This window comes from Theobroma cacao, unplaced genomic scaffold (genome assembly GCF_000208745.1).
Source record: "Theobroma cacao cultivar B97-61/B2 unplaced genomic scaffold, Criollo_cocoa_genome_V2, whole genome shotgun sequence".
NCBI classification, from domain to species: domain Eukaryota; kingdom Viridiplantae; phylum Streptophyta; class Magnoliopsida; order Malvales; family Malvaceae; genus Theobroma; species Theobroma cacao.
Genome location: NW_017234873.1, coordinates 1 through 13,451, shown reverse-complemented (window position 1 = coordinate 13,451; position 13,451 = coordinate 1). Strand labels below are relative to the sequence as shown.

General features: G+C 39.6%; 1 protein-coding gene across 1 annotated transcript; it reads left to right on the top strand.

The window, feature by feature from the left end:
- Window positions 1-10,881: 10,881 nt before the first annotated feature.
- Window positions 10,882-11,532, top strand: LOC108663956. Its single transcript, XM_018129874.1, has one exon. It carries the CDS (start codon window positions 10,882-10,884, stop codon window positions 11,530-11,532), a length of 651 nt encoding a protein of 216 aa, XP_017985363.1.
- The last annotated feature ends 1,919 nt before the right edge of the window (window positions 11,533-13,451 follow it).

The window sequence follows — 13,451 nt, the reverse complement described above, 5'->3', positions numbered from 1 at the left end:
ACAATGAGAAAGGAGAGTTGAGAGATCGTTTTAAAGGAAGCTTTGGGTGGGGTTTTAGTACTGCCGGCTGTGGGAGTCGGATTTGGGTTTTGGGTAGTTCAAATCGGGGGAGGCAAGGGAGTTTTTTTCGCCGTCGCCGGTGGTGGGGGTTTTGGCTTTCCCGAGTTTGGGTGAAAGGAAGCTGACGCCGGCAGTAGAGAGAGAGAGAGAAGCCAACGCCGGATTTGGGGTTTGGGTTGCTGCCGGTTAGAGGGAGAGAGAGAAACCAGCGTCAGATTTAGGGCTTGGGTTGCCGTTAGCCGGTCATTTTGGGGTAATCAATCGGAGATCCGGTCATCGAGAGAGAGAGAGAGAGAACCAACGACCGACGAAAAGAAATAGAGGGAAAGAACCAGGTTGGGCAAAGAAGAATAGATCTAGGCGGCCAGTCGATGAAGGGTTTTGGAGAGAGAGGAGCCGGCACCGATGAGAAGATAAAGGTGAGATTTTTAGAGTGAGATGAGAGAATCTGGCGGCTAGAGAGAGAAAGTGAAGGGAAGAAATGGGAAGAAAAGAAAGAAGAAGGGGTTTTATAGTTAGAGCTTAAAGCTAAACGGTGCCGTTTTGGGGAATAAGATTAGGCAGCTCAAGGGCATTCAAAGCGACTGCGTTTTGGCTCAAGGAGGCTGAATACTTGGGGCATGCTCACGGGCTTTCTGCCAGACTGATGCGTATTGGGCTAAGTTAGGCTTGAATCTTGGGTAAGTTTTAAATCTTGGGCTTTTGTTTGTGATAGTTATGGTGATTTTCTTAATGTAGCCTTTTGTTAGTAAAATAATGGGAACATAGTATATTAACATGGTAATATAAATTAAAAATGTAAAAAAAAAATCATTAAAATAGAAAACATAAAAAATAGGTAAATAACAAAAATAACAATAATAAAATAATAATATAAACGAATGAAATAAATGGTAGGCTAAGAGATTAAATTAAGAAATTAAAAATTATTAGATTAAGCATTAAAATAATAAAATAGGTATGAGAATCAATATTAGAAAGTTAACTCTTTTAAAAAAATATAATAAATAAAATAATTAATACCGAGGATGGAATGATTGGTCGGGACGCGAGAAGTCGCAATCTCGGACCCATATTCCCTAGGTTCGAAATTTGAATTTCGAATTAAGACTCCACCAGTACGATAGGAGGGCCTCGATTTTGAGATCCTGAAATTTTTTATAAAAAAAAAATCACAACACAAAATCTTCAAAATAATAATAATAATATAATAATCAAAATATAAAAAAATATATAATAAATAATATAAAAATAAAAAATAGTAAAAAATAATAAAATTCTTGTTCACAAAAATAACATGGAATCATAAATAATTTATCTAATTATAAAAGGAAAATATAGGTGAAATTTAGAATAAAAAATGTAATGTATAAAAAAATAATAATTAGACATAAAATAGAAAAAACATGATAATAAAAAGTATAATAAAACAAAAATAATAATTAATTAATAATAACTAAAAAATATAGATAATTGCATTAGTATAACATATATATATTGCATAATACATATCATTGCATATAAATATTTCTGTTTTCGAGTTTAAGCCCCGATGATGGGATCTTCCGAAGATATTGCGAAGGCGGGTATTCCTCGAAAAGTTCCTTAGGTGAAAAGGTGTCCCCGGGTCCCACCAGTATGATGGGAGGGCTCAAGAGACATCTTTAATAAAAGGCTTTCGCCCGAATTAGGTTTATTATGCACGAAAACATTATTTTTAAAGAAAAACGTACGATAACTTCGATGATGGGAATTATTCGTCAAATTTGCGAAGGTAAATTTCTCGGATAATTTTCTAGGTGAGAGAATACCCCAAGTCCCACCAGTATGATGGGCGGATTCGAGAAAATATTCTCGATAAAAAGTCATTCGTCCGGCATTTTTTTCACGTCATGCATCTTGCATCGCATTTGCATTCCATTTTAGGTTGAATAGGAGATAAAAATAAGTGAATAATAACTAAGGAAATAAAATGAACTTAAAAAAATAAAGCCTAATAGGATAACCTAAAAATGGTACCGTTTATGGAACAGGCGTTCCGGGGGTGCTAATCCTTTCCCGGGCGTAACCGTACTCCTGAATCTAGATATCTAAAAATGTAGACCAATTCAAGGTTTTTTTTGGTGGGCTTAAAATTAATTTAAGGCTTCATCGATTAGAATCGAGTCAATAGGTGGCCAATCGCATCTAGTAAAAAAGATTGGTGGCGACTCCTAATTTTAGTTTAATTTTTTAGTGAGTTTTCACATTGCGTCTGGCAGTCGGGTTATTGGACCCGCACGTTACGACAGATGGCGACTCCGCTGGGGACTGCCAAGAGTCGAACCATTAAATAATAATAGGTTATCTAAGGCTTTAAATGATTCAATATTTCCTTAGTGTTAATGATTTGTTCTGCATATTTTGTTTGGTGCATTAGTTTATTTCACATTTATTACTTTATTGCTTTTAATAATTGTGGGGATTTAGGATAGAGGGATGTGAGATTGTTACTCCAAACTCTATGTTTTCCTTCACATACACAGCACATTTTGTATTCATGCATAAACCCTCCACCCGGGTAATATCCTTTTATGAGGGAGTTTAGTAGCTACGCTCTCGTGAGGTGATAACCTCTGCACGGGCTAGTGAAGACTCCCACTCAAATCGAACCTAATCTGTTTGAAGCCTGTAATGGGTGAGGACCGAGGTGCCTTACTAGTCCGCATGGACGACAGTGAGGAACGATTTGGGAACATTAGCTCTGTTTATAATCCCAACCTAGCATATAGAATACCGAGAGTAGCTTAATCCTAGGTAGGGCCATACCCGTGAGAATATACCCTATAAATAGGTACACATGAAGGAATTTTCCACTCCCTCTATTTTAAATTCTGCCACGAGATAATAAAGTATCGTGGAGTAGACAATAATACCCATGATATTGCTTATTATTCTCTCATTATTTTTAACATTCCATTCTTTCTTTTTACCATACTAACTTAAGTTTATTTTGCTTGTCATGTGCATGTTACATGTTCATTTGCATGCATCGTAATTGCATATAGGAGAAAATATTGGCTACACAGCATCCAACTTAAGAGATCCCGGTTACATCCATGGCATCGTCATCGGCAGGTCTGCTCAACATATACAGAAATAACTATGAGATAGAGTTACAGATGGGGTAGATCCAACAAGAAAAAGGAGACTGTTTGACCCAAGGACATGTCCCAACTTTACTCATGAGAGTTCACTTGGACTTTCAACAGAATGACTTCACAGAGATGGTAGGAATTTGGGAATAGTGGAGACGTGCTCACCGAGACAATTTTCAGAACAAGTATGGACACATTGCATGGCTCTTATATGTACCTATTGATGACCAGATGCTCTTAGCCATTGTCCAGTTTTGGGATCCCTCATACCGTTGCTTTGTCTTTAACAAGGTGGACATGACCCCTACCATAGAAGAGTACTCCTCTCTGCTCCTGATAGATCACATGTAGCCTAACAAGATCTATTAAAGGGCTCAGAAGATGGGACACCGATGAAAGTTGGCCAAGTTGTTATGAATGACTACGGTAGAAGTGGTTCAGCATTTGAAGAAGAAAGGAGACACAAAATGCCTTCTTTGGAGTTTCTTGAACGGATATATTAAAAAATACATGGAGGATGAACAAGGTCTCCTAGCTTTTACGATGGCAATCTACGGCTTAGTGGTTTTCCCAAAGGTTCTAGGTCATATGGAGGTGTCAGTCATAGACTTCTTTGATCAGGTGACGAGGAGCATTAACTCGGCCCCATCTATCTTAATTGAAACCTTCAGATCCTTGAATTTCTGTCGACGCAAAGGCGAGGGACGATTCATCGGATGTGCCCAACTCTTAACTATATGGGTCAAAAGCCATTTCGAATGTAAAGAGAGCAAATTTCGGAAGCCTTATTTGTCTGTAAGTTGCCCTATCCTCGAGTTCTGCGAAAGTGTATGGCCCGACTACAAGAGGAAAGAAGAGTGGGTCGCAAATCTCCAGAGGTTAATGAGTGTTGAAGTAACTTGGAGAGCTCCATGGATGCCGCAAATGCAAGTGATGTATAAATGCGGAGACAAGCGGCGGGTGCCACTGATGGGATCATGGGGAACCATTAGCTATGCACCGATAATGGTACGGAGATAGTTCGAATCTGAGCAATTCGTCCCCATGACTCACCAGCTCAACCAGTTAAAGTTTACATATGGAGAGCCGAAAACGCTCAAGAAAATTAAGAAAATTGGAAGAAAACATGCCGAGTAGATCAGGGAAGGGTTACTGATGAAGTCACCACAAGGTATCATACTTGGCATGACCAAAGGGTGAAAGATGTCGTATGCCCCCCGAAAAATCCATCAAAACATCCCATAAACCTAGAACCTCAAGATGTCCTGCTAGAGAGTGAGTTGACAAGAAAGAGACTTGAAAAGGAGATGATGAATATGAAGCAAAGACATGAGGATGAACTAGAATAAGTGAAGAAAGAGACGGCAAGAAAGGTACGGATGGCTTTGGAAGAGCGGGATAAGTAGCAAAGCAAGTTTGAGGAAGTGAGCATGGCAAATTCTTCTCTGATAGCCAGAATGCAAGAACTCCAAAGTGCCAACAATGTTTTGCAGCACGAGGTACGAAGACAAGAACAAACCATCCAAGAGTTGAAAAATGACTACGACTTGTTGGAAACTGCCATGGAGGGCTACTAGGCACAGTACGAAGCAGTAAGGTAATAATATTTCTAAATGAGGGAAAGAAATGATTCGCGCACACAAAGCCTTCAAAGGAAAGAAGCTGAGATGCGATGGATACTGAGACAGATGAGAGAAGTGGCATTTAGAGCTCAAGTGATGGCAGACAAGACCGAAGAACTCAGGTGATAGATTCTTCCCAAGGATGAATTGAGTGAGCGATTGATCGATCACCTCAGGATGGTTAGGGACCAATATGACAAAGTCGGTTTTTCCTTTTGATAGTTATGTAATGGTTTTAGATAATGATGTAATTGGATATCTAAGTTTTATGGATGCGGATTTTCTTATGGTAAATGTTGGATGGCCAATATTTTTCCTATTTTTTCTTTTCAATACATTTCATTTGCATCATAATGCATGATTTAAATAAAAGTAATAAATAATAATGCGCTCAACATAAAATTCTAACTTATTCTTTGAACTAATAGAACAAAATTCTAGAAAAACAAATTCTCCACAGATACAATACAAGAGCCCATTCTAAGATCATGAGGGATGAGCATTCAGAAAGGATGGATAAGATTGAGAAGAAGCAAGAAGAAATCATGGGTCAGTTATCAAAAATTTTAGAGTTAATATCTACAGATAAAGGAAAGAAAGCGGCAGGGAGTTCTGGTACACCAGAAGACGTTCAACAGACAGAAACCAATACAGACCCTGTGTATGCACCAGGATTTACACCACCACCTGCAAGGAATGCGTCTATTCCCATGCCATCAATGGGTCAATATCCATTTTTTAAGATGTCAATAGGGCCACCACCGACTTATGCTCAACAAAGGCCAATTGGAGGGGCAAGTCCTTCAGATCCCATCTCTGTACCTGATCTGGATGATCCAAAGGAACAAGATAAGCTCAAATGTGGATCCGTTGAATCGAAAGATAACCCCGATACCCATCAAAAATTTGACCTTTTTGAGGAAAGACTGCGCATGATAAAAGGAATGGGAATGTATTATTCTATGGATGCAATTGAGCTCTGTCTTGCTTCAGATGTGGTTATACCCCCAAAATTCAAAGTTTCAGACTTTGAGAAGTATGATGGAACCAAGTGCCCGGTCACACACATCACCATGTATTGTAGAATGATGGTCGCATATGCTCACGATGACAAACTCTTGATACATTGCTTCCAAGATAGCCTTACTAATGCTGCAGCAAAGTGGTACGTCCAACTGGACCGCAATCGAATCCACACGTGGAAAGACCTTGCTCGGGCGTTTGTAGCTCAGTATAAGCATGTTACAGATATGGCTCTGGATCGCCTTTCTTTACAAAACATGGAGAAGAAACCCACTAAAAGCTTCAAAGAATACGCTCAAAGATGGAAGAATGTGGCCTCTCAAGTTCAGCCACCATTGATTGAGAAAGAGACCACTGTAATGTTTGTTACCACCCTGCGAGCCCCTTACTATGAACGATTGGTTGGTAGTGCCGCAAAGAACTTTGCTGATATGGTGATTTTATGAAAAATGATAGAAACTGCCATTAAGCAAGGGAAGATAGAAGGAGGTGATACAGCAAACACGAGGAAAGGGGAAACTTTTAAGAGGAAAGAGGGAGAAGCCCAAGCCATCACTTCAGGACCACACCAAGGAAGAATATACAACCTTTACCAGCCATACCCACCATACCCCTATTACCCAGCTGTGAACAACACTTCACAAAGCCCATACCTATACCCACCCATGCCAAATGCCTTTCCTAACCTGTACCCATATACTCCCATCCAACGGATACCTTACCCCACAAATGTTCACCCACTTACTTCCACACCTGTTATAGCTTCAACCACACAATAAACAACACCTTCAAACAACCATACTACCGGTGAATCAAGAGGATGGCGTAATAAGCAAGAGAAAGTGCAGTTTGACCTAATCCCAATCACATATGCTGAACTCTTCACTAAGTTAGTTGCAAACCATATGGTGGCACCTTTATACATAGAGCCATTAAAACCTCCATTCCCGAGATGGTAAGATACTTTCACCCACTGTGATTATCATTATGGAATCGAAGGTCACTCGATCGAGAATTGCACGGCATTCAAGCAAAAGGTGCAAGGGTTGATCAAGGCAGGAATCTTGAACTTTGAAAAAAAGTCGGAACAGAATGTTAACAACAACCCACTGCCAAATCATGCTGGGGCAGGGCTAAATGCAATCGAAAGGGAAGTGTATGTTAAAATGAACATTCAGGAAGTGGAAACCCCCATGGAGAAAGTATTTGAAGCCTTGGTAAAAGCCAATATGCTCGAGATTTGGTCAGAATGTCCTAATGTGAATGACTCGGGAGATATCCAAATACTATGTTGCTTGTATCACAAAGGATGTGTGGGGCATTTAATCCAAGATTGTAGTTCTTTTCGGAAGGAAGTGCAAAGAATGATGGACGAATCAAGGATCGAGTTTTATATGGAAGCTTCAGAGTCAGCAGTAAACATGATATCCAAGGAGTTCACTCACCTAATGAAGATAAAACCTTTAACCATTTTTTATGAACCAAGAGGAGAGTTTGTGGAGGACAGAACCCATGCCAAGATGATCATCGAAGTCCCTAAACCCTTTCCCTACAAAGATGACAAAGTTGTCCCATGGAACTACAACTGCAGTGTACAAGTTTTAAAAGCGAAGAAATAGATAGCTGAATCTCAAGATGATGCTGCAAATATAACTAGTGTTGGAGGGATTACCCGTAGCGGACGTTGCTATTCACCGAAAACATTGGAGAATCTCAAGAATGAGAAGGGAAAGGAAAAAGAGCAAAGTTCGAGAGAAGAAAAGGTGCAACCTCAGAAATCGACAGATGGCTCAAAAGGACAGATGACGAAAAAAGAAGCTGTCGAGTTCCTCAAGTTCATCAAACATAGTGAGTACAATGTGGTCGAGCAATTGAACAGGTTGCCCACTAGTATTTCACTACTATCTTTGCTTCTCAGCTCGTAACCACATAGGAACTCTTTGATGAGGATTCTGAACCAAGCATATGTGGATCGCGATATCTCAGTTGAAATTTTGGACTACATCGTTGGGAACATTTCGGTGGATAACATAATATCCTTTAGCGATGAAGAAATCCCTTCTAGAGGTAGAGGAAATTACAAAGCCTTGCATATCACTACCAAATGTAAAGGCTATACCGTCGTAAAGGTACTGCTTGACAACAGATCGTCTTTAAATGTGATGCCTATAAGGACCTTGGCTCGTTTACCTATCAACATGTCTTACATGCGAAAGAGTCAGATGATCGTGAGAGCCTTCGACGGAACAAGGAGAGAAGTAGTAGGGGACATTGAGATACCGATAGAAATTGGCCCGTGTACCTTTACCATTGAATTTCAGGTTATGGATATCGCTCCTTTATACAATTATTTATTGGGAAGACCTTGGATCCATATGGCTGGGGCCATACCTTCATCTCTTCATCAAAAGGTCAAGTTCATCATGGATGGGAAGATTGTCTGTGTTAACGGGGAAGAGGACTTACTCATAAGCAAGCCAGCAGATACTCCTTACGTAGAAGCGGCAGAAAAAGTGCCTGAATGTTCTTTCTGATCCTTCGAGTTTGTTAACACCACATATATTGGAGAAAGAACCACACCGTCTATTCCGAGGCTTTCCAAAACCACCAAGATAGCTGTCAATCAGATAATAGGGAAAGGATACCGAGCGGGGGTAGGACTGGAAGAGAACTACAAGGCATTAGAAGGCTCATACGTACTACCAAAAATGAAGAAAGGTTTGGCCTGGGGTATAAGCCAACTAAGAAGGAAAGAGAAGAAATGATAGTCAAAAGAATAAAGGAAAGGTTGGCTCGATTTAAGGGGCATGAGTTGGAAATCTAAGGAATGATATATCCTCATCTCTACGAGACATTCCGATCTGGAGGTTGCATCTTTCCTGAATCACTCACCGTTCAGAGCCGAGAATCAATGTCAGCTTTAAGGGAAGCCTTTTCTGATTTATCAATATGTGCAACGGAGGAAGGTGAAGAACAGTCAGGAAATGTGGATGGGATTCCTACTACATACCTCGGGCCACCGAATCTAAAGTTGAGCAGCTGGACCACCATGAGTTTACCGGTCACTTGTGATTCAATTTTAAAGTAATATAAACTAAACATCCATGCTTATGCCCAAAAGCATTGGAATTTTATGTATCGGGCTTTTTATCATTTATCATTCTAATAAATTGACATGCGTAGTGCATTTCTTATATCTCTCCTCATGATTAACCATTTCCATTCGTGTCATTTCATCAATTTATTTTAACTGTTTATCTATAGAATAGCTCTGCATATTTCAATCCCCTTTACCTTCCAAGATTCCAAATAATGAATGCGAAAATGATAATGACAGTGGTTTTGAAGTTAATTTCGAAAAAGGTACAAGTGTTAGTGAACTTGACGATACAGAAAATGTGGAGGATTATGATTTAACTCCGGACTTGTTAAGACTAGTAGAACAGGAGGGGAGACAAATTGTCCCACATCAAGAGACACTTGAAACGATAAATTTAAGAAATGAAAAAAATAAGAAAGAAGTTAGAATTGGTATGACGTTGGTGCCAATGGAAAAAGAAAAACTAATAAAGCTACTCCATGAATATATAGATGTGTTTGCATGGTCCTATCAAGATATGCCAAGACTCAATACAGACATTGTAGCCCATAAACTACCTTTGAAACCCGAATGCAAACCGATTAAGCAAAAGTTGAGAAGAATGAAACCTGAAATGCTGTTGAAAATTAAATAAGAGGTGAAAAAGCAGTTCGATGCAAGATTCTTGGAAGTAGCTAATTACCCTGAATGGGTTGCAAATATTGTCCCAATACTTAAGAAAGACGAGAAAGTGAGAATGTGTGTGGATTATCGAAACTTGAATAGAGTTAGCCCAAAAGATAATTTTCCTCTTCCCCACATTGACACCCTTGTTGACAATACTGCCCGTCATTCCGTGTTTTCCTTTATGGATGGCTTTTCAGAGTATAACCAAATTAAGATGGCACCAGAGGATAGAGAGAAAACTACCTTCATAACTATGTGGGGGACCTTTTGTTATAAGGTAATGCCATTCGGTTTGAAAAATGCCAGGGTAACTTATTAGCGGGCTATGGTGACTCTCTTCCATGATATGATGCACAGAGAGGTTGAGGTGTATGTGGATGATATGATTGTAAAAGCTCGCAAAATAGAGGACCATGCGACCAATCTTGAAAGATTATTTAAGAGGTTACGAAAATTTCAGCTCAGATTCAATCTGGCAAAGTGCACTTTTAGAGTCACTTCAGGAAAGCTACTGAGTTTCGTCGTCAGTGAAAGAGGAATAGAAGTTGACCCGGATAAGGTTCAAGTAATCCGTAATTTGCCTCCTCCCAAAACGCAAAAAGAAGTTAGAGGATTTTTGGGAAGATTAAATTATATAGCCCGGTTCATATCACAGCTCACACTCAAATGTGACCCGATCTTCAAACTCATTTGCAAACATAATCCTGGGGCATGGAATAAAGAGTGTCAAGTTACTTTTGACAAGGTTAAAGAATATCTGTTGAGTCCGCCAGTATTGGTACCACTTGTGGTCGAGAGACCCATCCTCTTATACTTGACAGTAAATGAAGGATCCATGGGATGTGTGTTAGGACAACATGATGAAACTGGTAAGAAAGAAAGGGCAGTTTTCTACTTGAGTAAAAAGTTCACTGAATACGAGTCCAAGCATTCCTCGTTGGAAAAGATGTGTTGTGCTTTAGCATGGACGACGCATCGACTGAGGTAGTACATGCTATATCATACCACTTGGCTCATTGCGAAGTTGGATCCTATTAAATACATCTTCGAGAAACCCTCATTATCAGGTAGAGTGGCAAGATGGCAAGTGTTATTGTTTGAATATGATATTGTGTATGTGTCCCAAAAAACTATCAAAGGAAGTGCAATCGCAGATTTTCTTGCAAAAAGGGTGGAAGAAGATTATGAACTAATGGAGTTTGAGTTTCTGGATGAGGACTTGATGTCAATATGCCAAACAAGTGGGGAGGAATCGGAGAAAGAGAATTGAAAGATGTTTTTCGACAGAGCTTCGAATGCCTTGAGGCATGGCATAGGGGCGGTGTTAGTGTCACCAGAAGGAGATCATTATCCCGTCATAGCTAAACTCAACTTCTATTGCACCAATAATGTGGCTGAATATGAAGCTTGTGTCATGGGTCTTCAGGCAGCAATCGAGAGGAAAATTCACATTTTGGAAGTGTATGGGGACTCTGTTTTAGTTATTTATCAGTTGCGAGGAGAATGGGAGACACGTGACTTAAAGTTAGTCCGATATCACAAGTATGTTTCAAAGCTAATTGAAAATTTTGATAAGATTTGCTTCACCCATTTGCCCCGAGAGGAGAACCAAATGGCCGATGCATTAGCCACGCTAGCGGCAATGTTCAAAGTTGGTACCAATGTCAAGATTCAACCCATCATGATTAATCTTCGAGAGTGCCCCACACACTGCTCCAGTGTAGAAGAAGAAATAGATGAGAAACCGTGGTACCATGATATTGTGCATTATCTCAAGTTTCAGCAGTACCCGGATCAAAGCTCAGAAAATGATAAGAAAACCATTAGAAGGTTGGTAATGAATTTCTTCTTGGATGGGAACATCTTATACAAGAGAAGTAGGGATCAAACGCTTTTGAGATGCGTGGATTCAGCCGAAGCTTAGAGAATAGTTGAGGAAGTTCACGAAGGAATTTGTGGAGCACATGCAAGTGGACATAAGTTGGCAAGGCAAGTCATGAGAGCAAGGTATTACTGGCTCACGTTGGAAACGGATTGTATAGATTTCGCTCGAAAGTGTCACAAGTGTTAGATATATGCGGACAGAATCCACACCCTTGCTAATTCACTGCATGTATTGACATCACCATGGCCATTCTCAATGTGGGGCATGGATGTGATTGGGTTGATAACCCCGAAGGCATCAAATGGGCATCGATTTATTCTGGTGGCAATTGACTACTCCACTAAATGGGTAGAAGCAGCATCTTATCCAATGTGACCCAGAAAGTGGTATGTAAGTTCATCCAAAAAGAAATAATATGCCCCTATGGTCTCCCGAAAAGGATCATCACAGATAACGCTAGTAACCTCAATGGTTCAATGATGAAAGAGGTTTATGCCAAGTTCAAGATCAAGCNAATAATATGCCCTATGGTCTCCCGAAAAGGATCATCACAGATAACGCTAGTAACCTCAATGGTTCAATGATGAAAGAGGTTTATGCCAAGTTCAAGATCAAGCATCACAATTCAACGCCTTATCGCCCAAAGATGAATGGAGCGGTAGAAGCAGCCAGCAAGAACATCAAAAGGATAATTGAAAAGATGACAGATGTATACAAAAATTGGCATGAGAAGTTACCCTTTGCTTTGCATGCTTATCGCACAACAGTCCGAACTTCCACGGAAGCTACACCGTTCTTTTTGGTGTATGGGATGGAAGCAGTTTTGCCAATTGAAGTAGAAATTCCTTCCCTTCGGGTCCTTAAAGAAGTACAGTTGGAAGAAACCGAATGGGTTAATGCTCATTATGAGCAATTGAATCTTATAAAAAAAAAAGGTTGACAGCACTTTGCCATGGGCAGTTATATCAAAAGAGAATGATGAGGGCATATGGCAAGAAGGCACATCCTCGATAGTTCCGAAAAGGAGAATTAGTATTGAAAAGAATTCTCCCGAACCAGCATGATCTTCGCGGGAAATGGACACCGAATTGGGAAGGACCATTTGTGGTGAAGAAAGCTTTTTCAAGAGAAGCACTAATTTTGGCGGAGATGGACGGAAGGGAGTTTTCCAACCCGGTGAATGCCGATGCTGTCAAGAAATATTTTGCAAAAATAAAAAAAAAAAAGAAAATTTTCAAGTTGAAAACCTAAAAAGGCGGCTTGAATCTGGGAGATGTGTTTAGGGCGAAAACCCGAAAGGGCGATCTAGACACAAAGGAGGTCCAAGTACTACAAAAGCTTAACACAGAATGGGTGAACATCATGATCCGAGATGTTCATACAAAAGACAAGGGAGCTGACAAATGTGCCTGTTTCGGGATAAAATTTTGAGACTACTGTCAATATCTATTGGAACAGTCATTAAGAAAGAACTATATCCCTTTTGTATTAATTGATTTTCCCTTGATCCTTGTCATTATGCTTGATTGTAAAAACTTTTTTTTTTAATGATAAATAGCCTTTCTGCTCCCAACATTGTTATCATTTCCATTCTGCCAAGAGAGGAGATATGAGTACATTGCATTGCATTTGTCATAAAATTGGAATGATACTTAATAAAGAGCATGATAAAGTAAGAAATGTTTGCAATATTTTGAAAAAGGATCATAATTGATAGGGAATGAAATAGAGTCTGGTAATGTAAAAAAGAAAGAGAAAAGACTAAGAAAATAGAGAAATAAATGGAAATAGCAATAGAATGGAGCATAGTAAAAATGTGAAGGATGATTGGACCATGCATATGATAGAGGAAGAAAACAATTGTGAGCAACGAATTGGGGAAGACGAGAGATTGGAAGCGAGATCGGTTCATCCCCCATTCATCAAAGAGAAGGCCCTAAAACACCCAAAAAAGGAAA